At 34.7% G+C, this 27,334-nt stretch overlaps 2 protein-coding genes and 1 non-coding gene across 3 annotated transcripts; all 3 read left to right on the top strand.

The window, feature by feature from the left end:
* Positions 1–4,519: 4,519 nt before the first annotated feature.
* Positions 4,520–5,110, top strand: LOC123659950 (histone-lysine N-methyltransferase SETMAR-like). Its single transcript, XM_045595138.1, has one exon. It carries the CDS (start codon positions 4,520–4,522, stop codon positions 5,108–5,110), a length of 591 nt encoding a protein of 196 aa, XP_045451094.1.
* A 7,049-nt stretch (positions 5,111–12,159) lies between these two features.
* Positions 12,160–12,232, top strand: Trnav-aac. Its single transcript has one exon. It is a non-coding gene; the product is annotated as a tRNA-Val (tRNA).
* An 11,232-nt stretch (positions 12,233–23,464) lies between these two features.
* LOC123659776 lies at positions 23,465–26,318 on the top strand. Its single transcript, XM_045594982.1, has 2 exons — positions 23,465–24,254; positions 24,286–26,318. The coding sequence occupies exons 1-2, from the start codon at positions 23,465–23,467 to the stop codon at positions 26,316–26,318; spliced, it is 2,823 nt and encodes a 940-aa protein (XP_045450938.1).
* Positions 26,319–27,334: the final 1,016 nt, after the last annotated feature.

The following is a 27,334-nucleotide window of genomic DNA, read 5'->3' as shown; positions in this document are numbered from 1 at the left end:
TATGTGGAGCTAGCTCACTTTTAAAACGAATGCCATTCTTTCAACGTCTAAGACCGTAATCAGTACTTAACGAGTGGAGTAAATTATGAAGCTATTTAAGATCTTATGATATCTACACATTTTGATGTTACAGAGGGAGTTTTCCTATGTAATTTGTCATTATAGTCGGGCTTAGATGGACCTCGAACGTGTTTAAAAAAATATATAAATTACCAGTCCCAGGCATATTATTTTGGTATTTTCATCAACGTTTATTTGAATTATTCTTCAAATTGTATCATCATTAGTTGACATATTATTTATGACAATAGATTTACTATTAAGGCATTAAATAATATTTTGAAGATATTGTTGCTTCTTAGTTCCTTTGTCTTTTAACGTGGTTACTAGGGTCCTATAGACATAGCAGACCTTATTTATTTACATCAGTTTATCCGTCCGTTTGTCTATCCGCAGGTTAACTTAACAATAGAAAGCCGATATTTTACATAATTATGTATACAAATTAATGATGCCAATAATGGGCTAAAATTTTTATTAAAATAGTAGTACGCACATATTGTTTTTTTTTTTTTATTACATTGCGATTACGTTTCATATAGATACATATTTAGGTATACACGTCTCCAATCAATACATTACGTACTGTTATTAATTTAAGTTGAAACATATTAAATGTCGTTGAATCGTTTTAAATAATGGATGAGGAAATTCTAATAATTGTTATTACAGAAAGTCCCGATGGCATTCCATTCTAAAGTGAATGTTCCAATTATTATAGCTAATGTGCCGAGAGGATGAAATCGCGTTGTTCTCGCTAAACATTCGGGAACCTTCTTCATAATCTCCGATTCCTAAAATAATGGTGTAATTTGTCTTACGAGAACATAAATACAAGAATTATTAATACCTATCACAAAAAAGTAAATTAAAAAATTTTCTTTTTATTTTTAACTATTTTTTGTCTACAAGTAAGGGCTAACCCGATAAAATTTATAGTATTTTTCACGACGAAAGGTAAAACGAAACCCCTTAATTTTCATGATAAAATCTAATCGTTTTCACCGTGTGAATGTTTCGAGAGAAAAGAGGGTTTTACAATTTGTATTACACGACTACAGATAATAGGTACCAGTATAGCTAGATGTGATTCGCGGCTTTACTGGTTTTCTCTAGTTCTAAGATTAGTCGAAATTTATTGTTATTGCAACAATCGTGTGAGAAGTTGCTCACCTCAAAGTTTATATTAGAAGTGCTACTACATTCACATTTATGGACAATTTTTGGTTACTTCTATTATTTTGTATATGTGTATATTGAAGTTAAACCTTGTGCCTTCAAGGCCAGAGTGAATAGGCTGTTATTAGGCAGGCATGCTCCACCTTCGACCGCATCGTCACTTAACATCAGGTGAGATTGTGGTCAAATGCCTGCCTATTTGACATTAAAAAAAAAACACGTGGTATTGTTAAAATTAATTGACAATAGTCGCAAACATTTCGCATTAAATAGAATTTTAAATGTTATTACATTATACGTTGCTTAGATCTCATTTCAAAACCAATCTTACGGGAGTAATAGATAAGCTGTATTGAGTTATCAATAACATCTTTTAAATTATAAACAACTAAATATTTAGCCAAAGTTTGTTGGGGTTAATGTTACATTAATAAACATAAAAATTTTAAGGGTTAACGTTATACGAATAATAATATTATATACAATATCTTGTTTTTTATTATGTTTTGATTGTTTTAATATATTTTGATTGTCTTATTCCGTCCAGTCATGGTATCCTTATAAACGCCCGAAGAACCATAACACCGATGTAAAAGCAGAAAATTTCTATGTGTTTGCAACGCTATGCTGCATGAATATATGAAATCTTGTTAGTATAAAAAAAACACAGAAGACGCGTACACCATTCTTGCCTCGCTGTAATAACACGAGTCGAGTGGACTTTGAACGAAAACTGGGATATCAGTTCGGATTACTGAAATCTCTTTGAAAAATCGTCGAGACGAAAAACAGAATACGTTAACTGCAAATTACAGACACGTACACGGAATTTGTTAGGAAAAGTACATTAGGAATTTATAATTTCTTTGAGCACAGTTATAACGTAGACTACGACGAAATTAGCTACAATAAAAGTTTTAAACTTAAATGTTTAAGTAATGGTACTTGTGTAACTAAAATACACTTCAATGATATGATAATAAAAAGACTGCATCTAAATTGAATTTAAAAACAGTTAGATCAACATTATTTAGCGAGTACACAAATTAATTACTATAAAATTTTCACGATACACCAGACTATAACATTAATGCACGTGTCGAAAAATGAAATTGATTTTGCCCTCGCATTCGACTGCGTGCCGTATCAGCCAGGCTGAAGTGGTTGGGGAGGCAGCGCTAATAACTAGCGGGGAAGAGCCAGAGATGTTTATTTAATGGCGTACCCATAGACACTCTAATGGGGATTCGCACCACAGCGCGTATCTTCCATCGACAACGTTGAAGTTATTACAGAAAAGCACCCTAAAAATCACTATACGCAGTTCATAAAATTATATTCGGTATTCAATTTAGAGCGGTCGTGTGTGTTTTATCACGATGTTTCCTAATGTACCTACATATTATAATACAAGAATTTTTGAGTGAAATATTACACACTTGATATCTTGTTTAATACTATTAATTTGTCCCAATGTTGCACAATTGAAATTTATTACTTTAACGCGTGGGGGCAGTGGTCAAAGCAACTGGCTGAGCCGGACGCGAGTGAAATTTGAATGCGCATAGCCTGAATTTGTTATTTTGTTGTGACGGTTTACGGACCCCGACCCAGGATCTTCATCCTACTTCTTTAGTATTTTAAAAACTTAATTATTTGTCGATATCTAACATGAATCATAATTTTAATAACTGATGTATTAAATTATAAATATAAACATATTCTGTGTGACTTATCACATTGTATTTTATCATATTCTCTGATTTAAACAAACATATTATAAGTATATTAAAGTGAGTTTAAAGATCTTAGGAATCAAGGGCAAAGAGATCATTAGCATTCAACGCTCTTAAAATAATAATTATTAGATACTTATTGTAAACGAAAATTTTATAGACATATAAATTTGGAGTCTGTACGTTAAGAATTACTTAATCAATTATAATATAAAAAACATTCATATATAATATGTTATCTTAGTATAAAATAATATTATTAGATTACGTTTTTGAAGTAAAATAAACGATGTATCAATTTATCATGTTATCTCTGAATCGGAGAGCGATGTGACGTGAAATCCTAATAGACTTCAACTTTTATCTGCATTATAAAAGGATATGTGTGCTTAAATCCAGACAGGACTCTACATACGGGGATTGTCAGGTAATACCCCTAAATCAAGCTAATGTGACATTTCAACGTCGGCCCGCCTATTACTACACGAATAATCGCAAGGCGTATGGCCGGATTATCATTTGAATGTGCCCTGAGACGATTGTTAGATTTCGTGACACTTGTATAATGAAAGCGAGCTACGTAAAGTATAAAGACGAGTTTACCGATGTTGTGATTCGAGATTGTCTTATTTCGAGATTTTTTATCGCGATTTGTAGTTGGTGATAATTTTGTGCAGATGGTGTCATTTGTATTGTTTACGAATATATTTTAAAATATGAATATTGACGTACATACATGTGTACAACTGAGGTAGGGCACAGCAGGAATTTCTTGCTCAAAATATGGAGCAGCCCGACTGGGGTAGTACCTCGACCTTACAGAAGACCACAGCTAAATAATACTGTTTTTAAGCAGTATTGTGTTCCTGTTGGTGAGTAAGGTGACCTGAGCTCCTGGGGGGATTGGGGATTGGATCGGCAACGCGCTTGCGATGCTTCTGGTGTTGCAGGCGTCTATAACCTACGGTAATCGCTTACCATCAGGTGAACCGTACGCTTGTTTGCCGACCTAGTGACATAAAAAAAATACATGTATTAAGCTTCCCAGATACTTACTTATAGGATAATTAATGTATTTTAATATATACTAGTTTTGGCCACGATGTCATTCAAGTTATGCCGTATAAAACAATTAACTTAATCATCATTTGTTTTGTGTATAGAATGTTAACTAGTTTAGAATTTGCTAAAAGTAATATCATTAAGTTATTTGAATAAGATATTATTCATAAATTACATTTTAGTCAGGGACAATAAATGGAAAAGACAGCTTACAAATAGAAATTAAATAGCCAAAATTCTCAGATGTATAAAATAATTTTATATGTTGTATAAAAGTAGGTAATTATCTAATTATTTTAAATATTAGGTCTTGACCTATGAGATTGCCGTTTCGTTGTACTGGCTATTTCAAAACTAAAAAAAAAAAATTGCTAAGAACTCGAATTTCAAATTATTTTTATTTTAAAAATCTTTTTTATAATTAGTCATTTGTTTAATGGTTAGCGTTCTATTTACATCGCATTTGTACGTTTTTCGTCATCATGGATATGTTAAAAATTCGAGTGATTATGGAGTATGAGTTCCCTCGTGGTAGCAAAGCGGCAGAAGCGGCACGCAACATCAACGACGTTTACGGTGCATACACTACTAACGATCGTACTACCCGATATTGGTTTGCCCCACTATTGGTTTACCGCTTTCGTTCCGAAAATTTTGACCTAAGAAATGAACCACGTGGTCGGCTGAAAATGTTGGGCGATAATGACCAATTAAAGGTGATAGTGGAGGCTGATGATTCTCAAACTACAACTGAATTAGCAGCAGCTTTCGAAGTTAGCACTGAAACAATATTGATCCGTTTGCTTCAATTTGGCAAGGTAAATAAGCTCGACAAATGGGTGCCTGATGAATTGAATAAACGCCAGCGCGAAATACGCGTCGAGGCGTGCCTTGCACTACTCAACAGACACACAAACGAAGGCATATTGAATCGCATTGTTACTTGTGACGAAAAATGGATTCTATTTGACAATCGCAAGCACTCAGCTAGTTTTTTAGATCTTGGTTCAGTACCTAAAAAATGCCCTAAACGAAAAATGTTCCCTAAGAAAGTGGTGGCAACTGTTTGGTAGTCTAACGCCGATATAATTCATCACAGCTTCTTACCAAAGGGCATGAGCATTACTGCGGATGTGTACTGTGAAGTACTAAACACATTAATGGGGAAGCTTGCATGTCTCCAACCAGCTTTGATCAATCGCTCGGCTCCGCTACTCCTGCACGACAACGTGCGACTTCATACTACACAGCAGACGGTCTCCGAGTTACAGGAGCTGAGGTTTGAAGTTCTCTGTCATCCACCGTACTCATCGGATCTTACCCCTACAGGCTTTCACTTTTTCCAGAATTTGGATAACTTTTTGGCGGGAAAAAATTCAATACCCGAGAGGCAGTACAAAATGCCTTTGAAGAGTTTATTGCCTCCCGTCTAACAGAGTTCTTTAAGAAAGGCATCAATACGCTACCACTATGTTGGCAAAAATGCATTGATTTTATGGGTTTATATATATGTATTAGTAATTACCTTGAATAATAAAAATAAAAGATATAGAAAAAAAGTGCGTTAACTTATTTCATCAAAATAGGCAATTTTATAGGTACCTATTATCATTAATTTGACCTTAGAACTGTTTTCACTTTATTGTGACGCAATTACTTTTACGCCGTAAAAAAATTTTTAATCGACATCGGTTTATTTAAAGCTCCAACTAAGACTTCTAGAATATCACAAAAATTATTAGTCTCGGAAAAAAACATGGGATCAATGAGGATCAAAAAGACCTTAATGTTCATATTTACGGACATTAATAATTTCTAGTCAACAGAAGATAATTTTCAAATAAAAGTCGATGCTACACAGTTTAAACAACGTTCATAAATTACAACACAGCGTAAAAATATTTATCAAGTCAACGATAAGTAATCGCGTCAAGGGACGAGGAGGTAAAAATCTCCCACTTTGTTAATCTCCGTTAAACAAGCTCGGGAATGATAAACCACGAACATTGTAATAATATCAATAGCGATTTTCTTTATCGCTTATGTGCTTATTTTTTACTATTTTATTTATCGTTCAGAAAAAGAATTAACTTTAACTTTTTTTTAACTAACAGCCGCTCTGGTGTAGTCTTCTAAAATACTGACGGTTTTGTGGGTTCGTTTCCCACTCGGGATGGATAATTATATTTGTACAAATATTCCTTTCCGGTTTGGATGTCTGTCCTTGTGCCCACCGTGCCTCGAAGAGCACGTTAAGCCATCGGTCCCAGTTTTCGTCATATTACATAGATACCTGATACCTGATAGCGATCGTTACTCATATTAGGGAATATATCCGCCAACCCGAAGCGGAACAGCGTGGTGGATTAAGCTCCAATCCTTCTCCTATATGGAGAAAGAGTTTTATGCCCAAAATTGGAAGGTTACAGGCTGAATGCATTTTTTACTGCTGATTCTTAAGTCTAGATTTTTTATGAAAATCGAATTTTTTATTGATATGCTTCATAGCCATGCTCACGTTTTTTAACGCTTCAACCTGTAATATCCCACTTTTGGACATAGAACTCTTTCTCCATTCTTCCATTTTTTTAACACTGACGATTAAAGCAATAGTATAATAATGATCATTACATTTTTGCATTTTGCTGTAGAATATTAGAATGAACCATACATTATACTCGTAATACTCCAAACCACACTTGCTTATCGCTGAGATGGTAAAGAACAATATAATTATCTGTGTAATGTATAATCCACAACAGTTGAAAGATATACTATCTATGATCTATGTTGCAGTAAACACTCCTCCACAAAGCCTTCTTTGCATTTCATTAAATTATTTATAATTTAATTACACTCGTGCAAAGTTTTATAATCCAGGATAAAAACTAAAACAATTTATCGAAACAGTGATTGTTTCGTGAACTAAATAATACTTTCACTAAAATTCTTACTTAAAATAATGAAAAAGTGTAAGTTGGAGTGCGGGTTAGTGAAATATTACACTTAATAAAAGTAAAATACTTAAAGTACTAATCTTCCTAAGTAATACAAGTATTTCTATAAATTCTTTTGAAACATATCAAAAACATAATAACTAAAACTGCACACTCTTCAAATTCGCCTTTACAAACTACGTGTATGATGTTGCAAATAGAATTTCATGTACACTGCGAAGCAAAAGCTCAGTGAATTTTATCTTCCGGATTGCAGAGAAATGAAAGTATCGAGAAAATGAGAATTGTGCTGAAATTGATTTTACCAGTTGCCCAAGGCGTGCTCGCCATTACCTATTTCATTTCACCGTCTATTCATCATCTAAATATACATGGTGCCTGTGTTTTAATCTTACGTACTTAAAGAGTGCCAACGGAACTCTATTACTAAAACAAAATACCTGTTTACATCAAAAAACATTTTTAGCTATACCAGCTGTTTTTGAATTCTATTGTAATGTTGTATTTTATGCGACGCTCGAGCAGCTTAACAACGGGAGGCCTTCGGGGAATAACGGAGTTACAACTGAGCTCCTTTAGGCCTCATGGCGAGCTGTTCTAAAAGCCTTGGCGAGACTCCACTACCCAATAAAACCCAGCAAGGCCCTAGTCACTATAATGCGGCGACATTCCTTCCCCCTGGTCGTCTCCCGCTGAGCGGGTCAGCATGGATGTTGGTCTCACGCAGCCAGAATGGATTAGAAATGAGACGAGATCCACGAGAGAACGAAAATAGCCGGCATAGCCCACAGAATCAGTAAGTTGAAGTTGCAGCGGACTTAACTTTATTGCAAGACCGATGGCCACTGTAGCAGATAAGTCATGGAGTGGAGACTGCGTGTTTGCAAACGCAGTAAGGGACATTCTCTAGCCCGCTGAACGGACGATCAACGTAAGATTGTTGGTGAGGTCTGGATGTGGGTTGGGAAAATCAGGATTATTGGCTGCTAGCTAATTGAAACCATTACAATTTATTAAAAATATAATCAAATATTGATGTGTAGCTGTTACATAAAGAAACAAATATGTAATTACTTAGGCAATTGCAGGTTACATTTTTAGTGCTTGAAACTTGTTTGACATGCTGGAAACAGCTGCAAGACAACTGAAGCCACGATTTCATAACAAACACGAATAAGCTGACGTGATCCGCTTATTTACAAAGATCAAACAGATAGAGAGTTCAGGGAAAATGTTTTTATAAAACTAGTATTAGGTCAACTCAGAACATTATTTATCGCAATACAGAATAGAAGCTGGGCGGTCTCGAACAGAGATACGACAAGTCGGGAAAAATCAAGATATCGATTGTGATCGATGATAACTCCAAATTTTTTTTTATTTATTTATCAAATAAACAATATATAATAATAATATATATAACAATATATAACAATAAACAAGTGAAGATATATATTCATATTTTTTTTTAAGTTTAAGATGCACCATATAAAACAGAACTATAAGCAGGAGATACAAACTATAGACGAACTTAACCAATCTGCTTAATGGGTAAAAATTATTTTATATTTATTTTAGTAAATTAGAAAAATTATCGTGAAAGGGTTACTGAAATATTATGAACAGGATTTCAAAATGCACCTACAAGCTTAAATAATAAATTTAATACCTACCGACAATTTGAAGCCTGTAGAAAATGCAAACGTTGGATTTTCTATCATTTTTCTGTCATAACTACTTTTTTCTTACGTGGGTAAATCCATCATGGATACATGGTGCGGGGGCGCCAGAGGGTTATGTCCGACTCCTATTGACTAAAAAACCACCATGTGTGAGCAGTCGTCCGCCTGGGTGAGGCGAGATGGGGTCGAGCTGGGGTCGAGGGTATCCATGATGGATTTTCCCCACGTAAAAAAAGGGGTTGCATACTAAAAGTCTGATTTAAAAGGCGGTTGCCGAATATAGTAGATATAGCCTGCTCAGGAATATTCCATGCAAATTATTCGCTATCATTTACACACTAAAGAAGACAATTATTTAATTTTTATCCATTAAGCACATGGGTGAAGATGACGTCTAGGTCGTATCTTAGACTATATTCTTATAGACACCAACAACTGAAGTTAAATCAATTTAAAAAGTATGTTTTAAACCAAAGATGTTTTAATATGATATATATCTTATATGTTTTAATATTTTCAACAATTTTAATATTAAAATTCAATACTTGCATGTCCATATAAACATCGTTATCTACACATAGAGTTGTAATCAATAGATGTTAAGAATTGTTTGACCTGCATTCTTGGCAAATATTAGACTACTTTCACTGCATCACCCGCTTTGACACCTATGGTTCCTTCTTACTGATTCGTATTTATATTGTGATTACCTTTGTTACTCTTCGTAAATATGTAAGAATTTTAAGCAGAACAAATTAAATTGTACGCCCACACTGTTGCGGTCAAGTGATTGCTATTTCATCCACAATTAATTTAAAGTACTTTCAATATTTGATTGTTTTCATTACTTAAATTATTTTAATCATAAGTTTAATGATAATAAAATTAATAGTTTTCGTAAAATACAAAAACGTTTAAAGCGTTTAACCTTAAAAACGCAATTTGAATCTGAATTAACGAACAAAACACATTTTTTTAACGATGAAACGTTTGAACAAAATATATCTATGATAATATTATAAAGCTGAAGCGTTTCGTTTTGTTAAAGCGAGCTAACTTCGAAAAAAAATTTTTTTTTTTTTTTGGACAGTCAATTTCGTGAGAAAGGGTGGCTATATAAAATTTTAGTTCATTTATTTCTCAAATTAACGCGGGTGAAATAACAGGATGCAGCTACTAAATATATACAGAGGAAGCGTAAATTTTATATAGATTAGAAATATAAAAATAATAATTTTACAAAATATAAGGGAAAGCAGACAAAATCTTTGACTCTCAGCATTCAATAATCAAACTGAGGTCTCAAGATACGACAAATTGGGTAAACTTACCTTTGCTGACTAGTTTTTATTCTTATCACGACCAGAAAAGGTAACATTTCGAACTGAATATCCAGTAATAGTTTCAAAGACGTAACCTGAACAAACTGCGGGAATGCAAACAGCATTAGCCAGGTTACTTATTACATCTATTTATTTTATTTTATTAATATATTTTTAAAATCGTTAGATCATTGACTCGTCACGAAATCTGAATAACTGTTGAACTGAAATTTGGCAGAGAAGTAGCTTATAGTTAAAATAAGTCCTTTATGAACGGATTTTATGACAGGACTGGATTAATATGGTCTAAGAGCTCTCACAAATTACTATGAAAGTTCTTTTTTTGCGCTACAAACTTGAAATTTGGTAGAGAAATATTTAATCGGTGTTTTTTTTTTATATAGACGTCCACTAAGAACAAATTAAATACATATCATACTGTAAAAATTATACATATTTAAAATTCACAACTTAAGAACTAAATATTTACAGATAGTTTTGTTATAAATCATGTCCGCGTGGAATTGTGCCAAGAATGCTGGCAGCATTTCCCCATTGAATCACTATGCCGATTATCTGGGCAAAAATGCACCAGCCCTTTTATCACCAGTGGAGGCAATAAGGCGAAGAGTTATCTAGAAATTTTCTTATCTTATTTGATTATCTTTAGTTAGAACTAATTTGTGACATCACCGGATTAAAGTGGTCTAAAGTCTCGAGCTTTTTCATAGTAAGAAAGTTACTATGAAATTTGTTCAGTTTTTGTTCTACAAATACTACAAGTTTATAGTTAAAAGACGTTTACTAAGAACGAATTTTTAAACATAATTCCTCGAAGGGGGTGAAAAATGTGAAAGTTTTTATGACAAGTCCATTATTTTTTAAATTAGAATCAAAAAACTTAATTTTTAGACTGCTTAAACACTATTTCAGCATTAGTGGATAATCTACTCTTTAAAGGAAGTAATAGTCTGACTGACTGAATGACTGATTAAAGGGGTGAATCAGGCTTGAAAATTTAAATGAAAATATCGTTGTTTTAGAAACTGGAAACATCAAATTTTATTACTGGACACATAATTAAAAATTAATAAATAAGTGTTTCATCTTTTGTGTAAATTCTAAGCTTAAATGTATTTTGTATATTATATTTTATCTGTAAATTTATCAGACAATCTTGTAAAGGCAATATATCAAAAGATATAATATATTAAAGGTGTTTAAATAATAAAATTTTGTATAAGCCCGTTGATAACAAAGTTATAATCGCATTACTAAGATTTATGGAAGTTTATACAATTACCTACTTTTCTAAAATATTTTTGGAGTAATTAACACATTCGAGCAAAGTAAATCTAACTAATCTAATCGTCTTCTGTACTTTTTTAACTCAAAAATTTCTTAAATAAAAACTAAATCCGATTGATAATACAGTAACCTAACATTCGTTGCTGGTTTAAATGATACATTTCTTGAAAGAACTCATTTATATTTTATAAAAACAGAATATGCAGGTGAAAACAAACAGAACTGGGAAATGGCCAACTCGCCGAAGGCTTTACAGAAGGATCTCTCATCCAATGCGCACGTGCGGTGTTAAATTTATTCCGCAACAGTCTTGTAGTCAACTGTTCGCTTTTGAGTTCAGATGCAGCTTCCAGTCCCTGAACTCCGCGTACTAACAACAAGAATAACTGACCGGCATTTAAATCAACTACTTTAAAACGATCAATTGGAACTTAGAAAAAAAAAACCATCTAAACAATTACGTAACATACATGTGATTCAATGAAAATAGTTTAAATAATAGTAGGTATTACAAAAAGGTTTTTAAATGTTTTTATTAAAACTTTATACTCGTAGGGCTTCATGCGATTACATCAACTTAGTATTAACTAAAACTTATTTTTAAAAATTATGTTTGCTCGCAAACAGACAAATCCGACTTTAATTTACATCGACAAGTAATAAAACGTAGGAGAAAGTAGTACAACTTTAAAGTATCCACACAACTAGTATCATCTTTCGATTAAAAAACATACAAGAAACATACAGTCGAATTAAAAACCTCCTCATTTTTGAAATTGGTTAGTAATTATTTTTATTACAATCTAATGTAGACCCGTGTAAGCTGTATATAAAATTAGTCATCACAAGTATCGTTTCCGTGGTGTAGCGGTTATCACATCTGCCTAACACGCAGAAGGTCCCCGGTTCGATCCCGGGCGGAAACATAAGTTTTGCAAACGTATTTTCTATCAATTATATTATTTATGCTAAGAATTAAAAAATATTTTTGTGGTGGTCATACATTTTATTATTTCAAGCCAGAAATTACTATTTTTTTTAGATTTCCTTGAGCAGTTTCAAGGAATTAAACAATTAACTTACCATTACATTATTATAACACGTAAAACCTCATCTTATCTATAACAAACATTATGTTCGAAATGCATTTACGCGCATAACTTCTGAACAACTGAACCTAATATGATATTGCTATTTTTTTACTGTCAGGTCAAGTTCAGGTATAAAAAGAAAAAATATATAATTATAATTATAATTATATATTCACGAAAAAAAAAATATGAGAATTAGAAGTTTGCCGGGTCAGCTAGTTATTATTTATTATAAAGTAGCGAAGATTGGTTTTGCTTTTTAATTTGCACGTTTTATTGAGCAAAAGAAATTTGCACATATAAACTAAAGTTAAGTAGTTAAGCATGAAATAATAATTAATTTTGGATGTAAATGTTTGCTAGTCAAAATATTCGTGCACTCTATGTTACACTGTATAATATAATTTATATTACATTTATAACCGCAATATTTTTATTTTTATGTAATTGTAATTTAAAAAAAACCCTATTAGTATAAAAAGTATAATACAAAAACAAACGCACAGATCATCCTATAAATTATACGGGCAATAAAAATATGTTACATATGCTGGTATCGAGTCCACAAACCTAAATAAAGAAAAAGTTGCTTAAATCACTGCACTCATCTTTAAATAAATAAATCAATTTTATTTATAACATTAGTAGAGACAAATATCAAAACTCCAAAATCCTTTATAGCCAACATACATTTAGATGGCTTCACAATTGTAATAAAACTGCTTCGTAGGTGTTCACTAATTTATTTTCACAACTTCACACAACCAAACAGATACTAAGAATGCGCCACTTCTCTCTTAACACGTATTTATATAATATTAACAAAGTCAATTGATTGTCTAAATTACATTGAATTACCAAATAACATATTCAAATACATTTAATTATATAGTATTACTATCAACTTAATTTTAACTAAATTTAACACTTAGATATCTAAAACAATCCAATAAAATTATAAAATGAATATATTTTAAGTAGACCATTAAGATCACTTTTTTTTTTCAAATACCCTACTTTAAAAATTACTAAAATCACAAATTGTTAGTTTATTTAAAATACAACCTTATGAATTTAATACACTTTTAGTAGACTTTTAACAATTTTTAAAGGAAACCCAACACTCGACCATCCTGACGACGTGTGCGTCCTCGTACACGAATCGCGTGCTAACCCAACACTGCCATATAGATAAAGAAGAAAAGAAGATAAATTTGTAAACATATATAATAATTTCACTACATTACATTACATTTAACTCATAGACTTCTTCCATATATAATTTACAGTTCTACTTTATTTAATGAAATCGTGAAAATAAATAAAATAAACGAGTCATGAACCAATCACTTCTCATGACTTTTAAGATGTGAACCAATCACTTCTCACATCTCAATCTCAAATTTCACTGAACCATGAACCAATCAATTCTCATGGACTTTACTATATGGTAGGCTAGTCATGAACCAATCAATTCTCATGACCAGAATACCAAAGATACTAACCAATCACTTCTCACATCCTAACATCACATTATATTTCCAGGTAAGTGAAACATTCCTTCGTTTACTTCTCATGAACTTTATCACTATGTCATGAACCAATCAATTCTCATGACTTCATAGTGAAGATCTCCACCAATTCCTTTTCGCATCCATATAGGCCGTTTCTGGCGTAAATTGTCACTTATACAATTTAATCGTTTTCTAGACCTAAAGCAGCCACGTGAATCCATGGCTGCATTCGATCTGCTGCGACTACAGAACCGCGTTTGTTTTTAGTGTTACTAAAACCTGGTATTGACGCGATCTTATACCGATCTTGTCCTAAAACTTTAACTACTCTAAAGGGGCCAATATGCGACGGAAGAAGCTTTTTGCTGTTACCCTTATTTTCAAACGACGTTTTCACAATTTTAACCAAATCACCTTCTTTGTACAATCGGGCTGGTTTCCTGCCCTTATCGAAATATTCTTTTTGCTTCTGTTGTTCCTTATTAATTCTTTCTTTTGCGTTAAGCCTTATTTCATTTAAATCAACTTCTTGTCGTGTGTTATCGATAATTTCATTTAGGGTTGCACTGATTTCGCTATTCATGGATGTTCCAAACATGATTTCTGCTGGAGTTCTACAAGTCGTCTTTTGAACTGTGTTATTGAGTCCCCACTGAACTTTACCAACCTGATTATCCCAGTCCTTTTCATCATATTTCAAGTTCTGTGCAGTCAGAGAATCTAGGATAGTACGGTTGTACCGTTCTACCTGACCATTTGATTTTGGGCTCGCTACGGAATTTAAAATATGTTTAATACCTTTGTCCAGACAAAATCTTTTAAAAATGTGCGATGTAAAACAGGATCCTCTATCACTAACTAATCGGTCGGGTGCCCGAAAAGTATAAAAAATATCATCTAATGTCCGTATAACGTTTCGAGCTTTTGTATCTCGAACTGGTTTAATAAAAATAAATTTAGTGAATCCATCCACTACTACTAACAAATACGAATTCCCTCTTTTGGACCTAACAAAGGGTCCAAGATGGTCAATGTGCAGTGTATGGAATGGAATTTCCACTTTAGGTATAGGATGTAGTAGACCTTCTCGATTATTTTTATTGTTTTTTGCATATGCGCATTCGATACACGCTTTAACATACTTTCTAACAAATTTAGTCATCTTTGAGAACCAGTAATTTTTCTTTATTCGTTCTAATGTTTTCTCTATACCAAAGTGTCCAATATCGTCATGATTCATGCGGCATATTTGCCATCTTGCACCCTTTGGTACAACCCAACGAATATTGTTTCTATCGCCGTCTAAATACCTGTAAAGCTTGTTATCTTTAATCAAAAAGTTATCTTTAATATATTGTAGTCCTTCAAAATCTTCCTTACTGGCTAAAATATTTCGTATCCTACACAGTTCCGTGTCTCCAAGTTGAAGTGTATGTAACCAGTCTTCATTAGCGATCGTCATAACAGCAGGACAACAATCAATATTTCGTAAGTCATTATCATTCACTGGGTTCCTTGATAGCGCGTCTACGTGTGCCATTTTAGCTCCAGCTCTATATTCGATTGAACAGTCATACTCTTGCAAAGATAACCACCATCGTGCTATACGTGGTATTAAGTCACGCTTTGCAAAGGTGGACCGTAAAGCACAGCAATCGGTCACGATTTTAAATTCTTTCCCTAGTAGAAAAACTCTAAATTTTCTTAAACAACAGACTACAGCCAACGTCTCCAGTTCATATGAATGAAAATTCTTCTCCTCGGGGGACGTTTGTCGACTGTAATACGCGACTGGATGGAAAATATTATCTGTTGTAGACCTCTGCAAGAGTATTCCGCCCACACCGATCTTACTGGCGTCCGTGTGTAGTTCTGTTTCTCCAATAGGGTTGTATAAAGCTAGAATAGGTCTTTCGACTAGTTTAGCTTTCAAGCTCGCAAACGCTTTTTCCTGTTCCTGTTGCCATTCCCAAGTAGCATTCTTTTTAAGCAGTTTATTAAGAGGGAAAGCAATTTGAGCAAAGTTTCGAATAAATTTCCGGAAGTAACTGACAAGTCCAAGAAATTGTCGTACGTGGTGCACATCATTTGGGCGTGGAAAATTTATGAGGCTATTTATTTTCTTTTCTCCTGGACGAATACCTGAACCGCTAATTTCGTATCCGAGGTAATCGATCTTGTTCTGTAAGAAAGCACATTTTGTTAAGTTTAACGTTAGATTAGCCTTTTCAATCAATTTTAAGATTTCTTCCAGTTGGTCTAAGCACTCTTCTGCATTCTTGCCAAATATCAAAAGATCATCGATATACACTGTCGCCTTACTAAAACGTGCGGAACCTAATATTTTGTTCATCGTGCGTTGAAATACAGCTGGGGCATTTGCCAAACCGAATGGCATTCTGTTAAACTCGTAATGTCCATCCGGGCTGACAAATGCTGTTAGATGCTTACTTTCCTCATTGATAGGTATTTGATAGTAGCCCGAAGTCAAATCCAAAGTAATGAACCAGGCCTGTCCAGATAACTTTGCTATCTCGTCCTCTATGATCGGCATCGGGTATCTTTCTTTGATAGTAATTGAATTCAATTTTCGATAATCAATACACATTCTGAAATTGCCATCTTTCTTTCGTACCAAAATCATGGGACTAGCATATTCGGATACAGATTCTCTAACTATGCCAGCTTCCAACATTTCGTTTATCATTTTCTGCGCAGTTTCTCTTTCGTGGTGTGATAATCTGTATGGTCGGTACACGACGGGTTGCCTATTCTTTATCTCTATATTCATTTCACAGACATTTGTACAGCCAAGTTCTTTTAATGAAGTAGCAAAACATTGTTTATAACAATCTAACATCTGAATTAACCTTAATTTATCATTTTCGGTCACATTTTCACCAATTTTTATGTCATTTTTGTTTATCCAGGTATTTTGTACACTTAGCGTGCTTGTTGTGGCAGTTTCAATTATTTTATTCACCAACTCCACCTTTTCCGTACGACATATCAAAACATCCTCCATAAGTAAACAAGGGATCATATATGGTAATACAGTCACAAACAGTAAACCTTTTGTCACAGTGTATATTCCACCTTTAATGATGTACTGCTGATTAGGTTTACCCAATAATTTACTATTTAATACTATATCCCTACTTATTGCTGGTTCACAGAGTGCTTTTATAGACGTCTCTCCATATATTTCTACATCCTTTGCTATCCTTATCTTAATGTGCTCTTCTTGCTGTAAGTCCGTGTTGCTAAATGGTAATTCCTTTCCAATATTGAAAAAATGTAATCGATTCGCGTCCTTATAAACTATAACATGACATTGTTCTGTAAAAGATTGACCTATTAGAAGAGACGTGTCCAATAGGTTGTCGCCAACAACTTTGCAAGTTACCTTGGCTTTTACATCATCAATTAGAATATCCAACACTACGCTTCCTGCGGATTGTACTAACTCATTCCCAAAACCCCTTATAAAAGATATAGCTTTGTTGATTTCGACTCCTAACTGTAATGCCACAGTTTTCTTAATTAATGATACTTCGCTGCCAAAATCTATAAATGCATCTAATAGGTTTCCATTTACTGTCACACTTTTTACAAATTTCGAATTAGGTCTTGAATCAGTGATACACATCGTACTAGGTATTTCGTTTCCTAATGGTCTCTTGTCTGTATTCATTAAACAACTTTCCGTTTTATGTCCGATCTTATTACAACGATTGCATCTTATTAAAGGCTTAGGACACTGCAAGTAGGGATGACCCTTTTCCTTACAATTAAAGCAGAATATTAGATTCGGGTTAGATATAACAGCGTACTTTGAATCAAATCTTTTAGTCTCGACAAATTGTCTATTCCTATAGGAAGATCGTTCAGAAAGATTACCCATATCTTTATTACTCATTAGGTGTTGTAAGAGTTGTTCTGGATGAGAGCACCGCAATGCCAAAGCACTAGATTTAAGCATTCTGTCACTAATTCCATGAATAATGCAATCCACGGCACGTTTTCCACTGATATCGCATTGATTCAAAAGTGATAACTTTTCATAGTAGTACACTTCTATAGGTTCGTTGAATTTACTTTTTCTCTTGAGCATGTCTTCCAAAATTTGACCGTAATTCTGTTCACAGGGAAAAGCCGCTAACAACTTATCTTGCCATTCTTGCCATGTGAATAGTATTGAATTTAGCCCCTCGTACCAAGTTTTAGCCAATCCTTGTAACTTTTGCATAGCAAAATGTGTGGTGGTTCTTTCGTCCCAGCCATAAACACAAGCACATTCGTTAACTTTACGTAACCAAATATCGATGCGCTGATTTTTAGTTGAAGGGTTAAAATTTGGTAAAATATTTTGATGATCTACATTTTTGTTGTTATTAGTAGTAGTTTGTGTTGATGGCTGCATCTCTTTTGCCTTTAAACTATTAACTATCTGAATCACATCCTGAATAGTAAAAGATGGGCTCTTTGATGTTAATTTTTGTTGATCGTAGTCTGGTATATTCTGTGTGTCCTGACCACGCTGCTCATGGAATCCGGAATGCCGCCGTAAACCACAGCCGCCATTTTGTTCGTAGTTCCTTCTTCGCAACCGACGTTCTAATGAACGTTCTCTGGACATCCCACGCTCCCTATTGTTCTCGGCCCATATCTCTGGACTTAGTGAGGCTTGTATTCTTCGGCTCCTTATTATTGGACTTCGACTTCGTGAGCGACGACCAGCATGTTCACTTCGTGCAGACCTTGTTTCATTTATTTCTGCCTCGAGTGTTTGCGGCTCAAACATCTGGTCATCCTTTCGCCCTCGTCTACTAGTACTCGACATCTGAAACTCGAGAAAAAAAATGTATTTTAGTGTTTTGTTCAAGTAAATTCGTCGCATGGACATCTCACGTGATTAATTTACATCCACACATATAAAAAGTTATATTGAATATCTAGTATGTATCCCATTACGGAGTACTCAACGTTCCACAATATATTAATTTCACGTAGTACGTATGATTAAAATTACTTTACATAAAATTTAAAAGTAAAAATCCTACTTATTATCAATAAAATTCATTTAAAAAAAAAGATCATTACTCAAATTTATATATAAAAAAGTCGAAGGTAAGTCAAGAAAATATTAATAATCATACATAACTAAAAGTCAATAATAATAAATTCAATAATAAATAGATAACTAAAATTGAGAGAAAAAAAAAATTACATTGCTATTTGTAATTATAGTAGTCGTGCAACAAAAGAGAGCATTTTGAGGAACCAACGCTACTTAACACTGACTTCAATTTCTGGAGAGTAGCCCCAGACAAAATCAAATGCCAATGTTAAGACGCTACATAAACATGCAATATTATCAGGGAGTGCCCTGACCTTATATTGACATGTTCAGCAGTTCCCCCAAAATACAGTCATTTTCTTATTACACCAACACTGCCAAGGAGTTGCCTTGACCAAGTGTTAAAGCAAATAAGTTTATGCCGCATGACATTATAGCAATAAGAGTATTACGTTTACAATTAAAATTTGTAAGTAACATAAACTACGATTACCGGAGAGTAGCCCCGAGCCAACCGTCAGTAAATGTTATCTCACTGTTAGTGTACGAAAATACTTTCAATATGTGAATCAAATTTAAAATGTATACAATATATATATTTACATTATCAGATAAAAGTAAATAATAAATAAAATAATAATCATATATTATAATAATAATTGTCACTATTATCGCATTAACATAATAACGTCCGAGTACTAATACGAAAGCTATGCTTATTACATGTAATTTTAAATGCAAGAAAAATACTTACACCACTATAGCCAGGATCCCACTTCTGAGATGTAATAAAACTGCTTCGTAGGTGTTCACTAATTTATTTTCACAACTTCACACAACCAAACAGATACTAAGAATGCGCCACTTCTCTCTTAACACGTATTTATATAATATGAACAAAGTCAATTGATTGTCTAAATTACATTGAATTACCAAATAACATATTCAAATACATTTAATTATATAGTATTACTATCAACTTAATTTTAACTAAATTTAACACTTAGATATCTAAAACAATCCAATAAAATTATAAAATGAATATATTTTAAGTAGACCATTAAGATCACTTTTTTTTTCAAATACCCTACTTTAAAAATTACTAAAATCACAAATTGATAGTTTATTTAAAATACAACCTTATGAATTTAATACACTTTTAGTAGACTTTTAACAATTTTTAAAGGAAACCCAACACAATATCATCATACCTTCTCGTTCACATTGTATTACATTTATAACGAGATTGCCTCAAACACGTGAATTTATATTCGTTATGACATGACTGAAACCATTCAAAACAAACTTCAATTACTTCAGAACAGTGATAGTGTTATAAGTTTAACGCACTGAGTTATGTGATTTCACGCGATAATTAGACAAGACAGATAGAATGTTAGTAATAAATATAGTGTAATTAAGCGTGATATATTGATAATTATGTGCATATCTATAAATCTTAATAATAAGTCATATATTATCTTATAATACGTAGTTCTTTGAGTCATTTTGGATTATTAATTTCTTAGTCACCAAGATATCTCCAAGTAATGATTTGGGAATAGAGTATTTTTATACGCTTGGTTGAAAAAAAAAATGTTTCTCTTCAAGACTCAAAACACCGCCGATATATGGGTACCAATTAAAATAAACTGAGCAATACAGTATGGAACACAAGTATGCAAATTATAGAATTATGCAATAATTAAAATGTTCGCTAAAAGTATGATCATTAAGAAAGAAAGACAACCGTTGAGCAAATTGCAACCTTAGAGGGTTGTCAAAGACAACCCTCTAAGGTTGCAATTTGCTCAACGTTTGTGGCATCTTTGTTTTTGAGAAACTACTGTGCAAATCTATATTTATATAACCTCAAATTATTGTAACATTTAAATAATAGCCATGATTTCAAAATGAAATAAAAAAACGTCAAGGTCGACCTTGTAATTGCGAATCTAAAATTTTAAAAATACTTGCAAATATATTTATCTACTAGCGGACCCGGAAGACGTTGTTCTGCCCGGAAAATAGCTAACAAATTTGATTGCTTACATACCGATAGCAGTGCCACCTACCGGGTCCTATCACGATAATAACTACCCTATCCCAAGTTTGACCAAATTACAGATGCTTACAAAATTTGATAAAAATTGGTTCAGTAGTTTCGGAGTTTATCGCCCACATACATCGTGACACGAAATTTATTTATATATATATATCTAGATTATATGCAAACAACAATATACGCCATAAAATTATGTTTCAATTGGTTGAAAAAAACATAAACTAAAATGAATATATAAAATGGTTTGTCCTTAATACTTAAAATTCTAGAATAATTAAATAATAAATTTTGAGAAAAAAATCTTTAATTTAACTACAGCAGACAATGAATAAGTGATGGAGTAAAGATTTGCATATTTTCAGGCGGTTTTATGCTTTTCTTAGAGTTTTGAATCATAAGCAACCAACTCAATATTTAAAATTAAACTTTATAAAATTGAAACTTCTTAAAATATTTTTTGTTAAAAACCCAATGAAAGTTTCGTTACCTACCTACATTTTTTTATAATAATAATTAAATCTTTTAATAAGGTTTGCAAGAAACTAAAAAAAAAAAGAAAATACAATAGAAATAAAATATTGTTAGTTATAGGTATTTTGAATCGGAATTTTCTAGCCAATTTACCTGTAAGTGTAAGTTTAAGTTGTTATAGGAATATAATTATTTACCAATATCATGTAAAATAGATGAAATTATAATTATGTGAAATTATTAAAATATGCTTCTTGTATCTAAATACTAGAACCTTTGAGCTTATTCATACCAAGAATACTTGTAGTAATAACTTGAAAAGTCTTTATAAATTAATCAACGAATATATACATAAATCAATATTAACAAAGCTATTACGCATTGCTCGAAACCAAGTAGATATATTGTACGGCTTAATGAGCACCATTTGCTATAACAGATACATTAAACAGAATCTTGATTAGAATATGAGAATATCTATACATGACTAATCCAGTCTAATGAGAATATGTCTTGCTGTTCACAGCCTAAGCACAATTCCCTTTACGAAGCGGCGATGTCTTTGATATTTATTTATTTACACGTACCTATATTAATACATAAGCACCTTGTATATTAAGCTTCCTCAAAAGACGTATTTAATTCTAACAATCTCGTCTACCAACCAATCATAAAACGTATAGGCTAAAACGATTTAGGATGCCAAATAATTGTGTTTACTTTTAGACGAAAAAATACTCAAGTAAATACACGGTATCAAAGATTATTCAAAAAGTATTCATCAGGTCTCGATCAAATTGAAATGAGACTACAAGACGAATATCAGCTTTTGCTTTAAACAATAATCATCAAAATCAGTATAAGTAGTAAAAAGTTATGCGGTACAACACAATGAAGGTCGACGAAAATATTGTCAAGCTAATAAGCATTATTAGATGTAATTCGAAAAGTACTTGTTAGATCTCAATTAAAATTAAATTTGACCTTCACCTTCTATCTTTCGATTAAATAAAAAAAAAAAAAACATCAAAATCGGTCCACCCAGTCAATAGTTCTGAGACGATAAATAAAAATAAAAGAAGTACAATCGAATTAAGACCCTCCTTCTTTTTTAGAAGTCGATTAAAAAATAGACCCATTATATATTTTAGGAAACAAAAACTAAATAGATGATTATATTTGTGTTTAATATTTTAGTCTGTTAACTGAAATATTTATATTAAAATTTTATTGAGTTAAATTTACATCCATTTTACATTGGCCGTGTGGTTTCCGGCTCAAAAGAATCGTACCACCCCATTTCTTCCCAGGGAGTCGTAAAAGGCGACTAAGGGAACTCAAACTAGACCTTCTAGTTTGCGTAGTTATTCACCATCCAGGAAATGGAAAATTCCGTTATTAAACCCGGAAGGAGTCTCCGTTAGGCGTTCTCGCAGCTGATTCCTGCAACCGAACTGGCTCCGCACGTATCGGCTTGCCGTTCCTGCGGATTAAGTCAGCTAGGTCGAGAGGGTGGGCGTGGGTCTTGGGCAACCCTGCGTTTTCCTTAATCTGTGTCCCAGGCGACGCAGTGTCTGTGGAGAGGTCACTCTGCCTACGACAGCGCTGCTGCGTGGAAAACAACACGGGGAGTGGCAGTGACCGGTTATAAGTCCGCATATAATAGGCGTCAAGTGCGGGCGCCAGGGGTCACTCTCGTCAGTGGGAGGGTTCATCGAAGACCCATTGATCGGTTACCGCCCGCTTAAACCGGGCAGCCCCCGGCCAATTAGGTACCGATCCGCCTCGTCGTTTATTTGCTTCTTTAGGGTGTAAGAAGCACTAGTAAATCTAGGAAGTTCACGTCGTTACCAACCACACCTGGATCTAAGCAGCAATTAAAAATACACACCAAAAACCCACTTTTCATGCGTTTATCGACATGGAATGTCCGTACGATGAGGACAGGCTTCCCAGACACCAATGGAAGCTCAAATGGCGCTGACGACCTGCGCAAAACTGCCTTAATCGATGTCGAGCTCAAAAGACTTAACATAGCGGTTTCCGCACTGCAAGAGACCAGATTACCGGACGAAGGCTCAATACGCGAGGCCTCATATACATTTTTCTGGAAGGGAAAGGACTCTACTGCCGCACGTGAGCATGGCGTTGGTTTCGCAATCCGCAATGATCTCCTTTCCGCAATTGAAACTCCTCGAGGAATTTCGGAGCGCATTATGGTGTTGAGGATGCGAAGCAACTGCGGCTTTGTTACTTTTATTTCCGCATATGCCCCAACACTAGTTTCACCTGACGAAGCCAAAGACCAATTTTACGACCAACTCACTGAGACGGTACGTGGCGTAAGTTCTAGTGACAGACTTTACATCTTGGGTGACTTTAACGCCCGGGTCGGCCAGGACAGCTCTGCTTGGCCCGATTGTGTGGGTCCCCACGGCATTGGAAAACTCAACGAGAACGGACAACGTTTACTTGAGTTCTGCTCGAGCCAATTGCTGTGTGTTACCAATACTTTCTTCAAGGGTAAGCCTATGCGTAGGGTGTCCTGGAAGCACCCTCGCTCTGGTCACTGGCACCAGCTAGACCTAGTCCTCACCAGAAGAAAAGACCTCCGCGAAACCATTCACACGCGTACATTCCACAGCGCTGAATGTGACACTGATCATTCCCTAGTAGTAACACGTGTAGCCCTGATCCATAAAAAGATTCATTCGTCCAAACCACATGGTAAGAAGAAATTAGACCTTCCTAAAACTAGGCATGACGATTCGTGATTTTGAGGATTTGGTACGTAAGGAGACTGAAACTTGGGATGTAAATGCGACCGTCGAAGACGAATGGAGTAATGTCAGAGCTCTTCTCACGGAAACAGCTGCCAAAGCTTTCGGCTATCAGAGAGCTAAATCTCAAGACTGGTTCACTGAAAATATAGAGCAACTTTCACCCTTGCTTGACTCTAAACGCGACGCTGCTCTTGCTCACCGTCTGAATCCTAATCCAAAGACGCGCGAAGAGCTTACAATTTCTAAAGCAGCTCTTCAACGCAGCACACGCCACTTTGCGAATGTCTATTGGACCAATATTTGCCACAACATCCAAGCGTGTGCAGACTCAGGAAACTTCAGCGGTGTGTACTCTGGTATAAAACAGGCCATTGGCCCAGTTTCCAAAAAGACAGCTCCCCTTAAAGAAGCTGATGGCTCTGTTATAACAGATCGTCATCGTCAAATGGAACGTTGGGTAGAACACTTCACCACTCTCTATGCAACTCCAGTCAGCATCGAACCGGAGGCTGTTCAGAGCATGCCTAAACTGGATACTTGGAGTCAATTAGACGACCTACCTACTATAAGGGAATACCACATTGCTGTAAAGCAGCTTAAGCGCGGTAAGAGTCCTGGTAGTGATAGAACCCAAGCAGAAATACTTAAACTTAAGTGCGTGTCACCTATTCTGCACAGTCTGCTGTGTAAGTGCTGGGAGGCGGGGTGCGTGCCTCGGGATATGCGTGATGCCAACATCATCACACTATACAAAGGGAAAGGGGATCGCGGCGATTGCAACTCCTACCGTGGCATTTCCCTTTTGAGCTCAGTCGGCAAGCTATTTGGACGTGTAATATTAGGAAAGATCCAAAAACTTGCAAATCGCGTATATCCTGAGGCACAGTGTGGTTTTCGCCCCCGGCGTTCCACAGTCGATATGATTTTCTCCCTTCGCCAATTACAGGAGAAGTGCAGAGAGCAGAAAACGCCATTGTACGTGGCGTTTGTTGACTTAAATAAGGCCTTCGATACCGTCAGCAGGGAGGGTCTTTATACTGCACTGAAATGCATTGGGTGTCCACCGAAACTCTTGAGCCTTGTTCAATCCTTTCACGAGGATATGAAGGGCGCTGTAGTTTTTGATGGCCAAACGTCTGATCGGTTCGAAATGCGTAGGGGTGTCCGTCAGGGATGCGTGTTGGCTCCTACCCTGTTTGGTATATTCTTTTCGATTATCCTAAGAACTGCTTTCGGCGATAGCCAACAGGGTATCCACCTTCATACAAGAGTAGACGGAAAGCTATTCAACATCTCACTGCTTCAAGCTAAACGAAAGCGTCATGATCTTTTCGTTGACTCTTTGTTATTTGCCGATGATGCAGCTTTTGTGGCAAACTCAGTTCTCGAGCTTCAAACAATCATGGACAAATTTTCCAAAGCATGCACTTTGTTTTCCATGTCCATAAACCCCAAAAAAACTGTGGTTCTAGCGCAAGGCAGTGCAGAAATACCTGCAATAATGCTGGATAGCACTGCTTTACAAGTGGTTGATAGGTTCTGCTACCTGGGATCGACTGTCTCGAACAATCTCTCTCTAGAAGCAGAGATCAATACTCGCATCGGAAAAGCGGCGACTACGTTCGGGCGGCTCAGTACAAGAGTGTGGAACAACAAACATCTTACCAACAGGACCAAGATGATAGTATTTCAGGTCTGTGTTTTGAGCACGCTCTTGTACGGAGCGGAGACGTGGACGTCCTATGCGAAGCAAGAACGTCAGATTAACACTTTTTATATGCGCTGCCTACGGAACATCCTGGGTATAAGTTGGAAAGACAGAGCGACCAACGAGAGGGTTCTACAAATTGCGCGGATGCCCAGTCTAACTGCCATGCTAAAACAGCGTTCGGCTGCGTTGGTTGGGGCATGTACACCGGATGGACCCCTCTCGACTTCCGCGGCAGATCATGCTTGGCGCAGTTGCGAACGCAAGGAGGGATGTTGGGAGGCCTTTGCTCCGTTTTAAAGACTGCGCCAAGCGCGATATGGTCGCTTTTAACATAAATCACAACAGCTGGGAAAAGTTAGCCGAGAACAGAGACCAATGGCGTAAGAGCGTGAAGGATGGTCAACAACATCACGATGAAGCCTGGTTTGGACTCTTATCGGACAGGAGAAACAAAAAACACCAGAACAGCGACATCAGTGACACTAGCACATCTTTTCCTTGTTCGGTGTGTGGTAGAATCTGCCGCTCCCGTATCGGCTTGTACAGCCATCAGAAGAAATGCTCTTCAGACACCGCTTAAATCGTCTGGAATAGACGTAGAGGCCTATGAATTAAATTTACATGTCATAAAATATCACGCTACGAAACATCGAAGAAGTACATATAAGGTAAAGATAGGGAATTTTTTAAGAAATTTACCTGTGCTAATTTTTAACTTTCGTAAGGTACAATTATTACGTTAATAGTGATAATTATAAAAGAAAAGTAAATGAAAATAAAAATTTAAATAATAAATAATATGTTAATAATTATACCAGTATTATAAAAAAAAAAATGTTTATTTATATAAATTATACCGTGTTGAAAGACCCATTTGACTCATATACATAGTTAAAGTCTTCATAAATGTAACAACACTACAATGTTACTTTTAATCGTGTTGTAATGTATTAAAATATAAGGATATAATATTTTACAGTAGACAATAGACAGTAATAGCAATAATACAGGAACAGAATATAGTACAGTAAAGAAATCATCTAGTATTACAATAAATATTAGTATTTCATTATTTATAGGTAGACCCACTAGCTTTTATCGAAAAAAAAAACACACACACACAAAAATATACATATGTATAAAACCATTAAAAGAATCTCAATTAGATTTAAACTAATTTTGTCAAATGGGATGAGGTGAAAGTAAATCCTGATCAATTAGTGGTCGACATCCCTAGTTGTTGGTAACGCGTAAACACAAGTCGCTAACGAACCGTTGCCGCCCCTGCACAAATTTGCAATTTCGATTGGTGC

The sequence above is a fragment of the Melitaea cinxia genome, chromosome 1 (genome assembly GCF_905220565.1).
Source record: "Melitaea cinxia chromosome 1, ilMelCinx1.1, whole genome shotgun sequence".
In the NCBI taxonomy this organism is placed as follows: domain Eukaryota; kingdom Metazoa; phylum Arthropoda; class Insecta; order Lepidoptera; family Nymphalidae; genus Melitaea; species Melitaea cinxia.
Note: the sequence above shows the minus strand (reverse complement) of the source record. Positions and strands in the feature narration are given on the sequence as shown.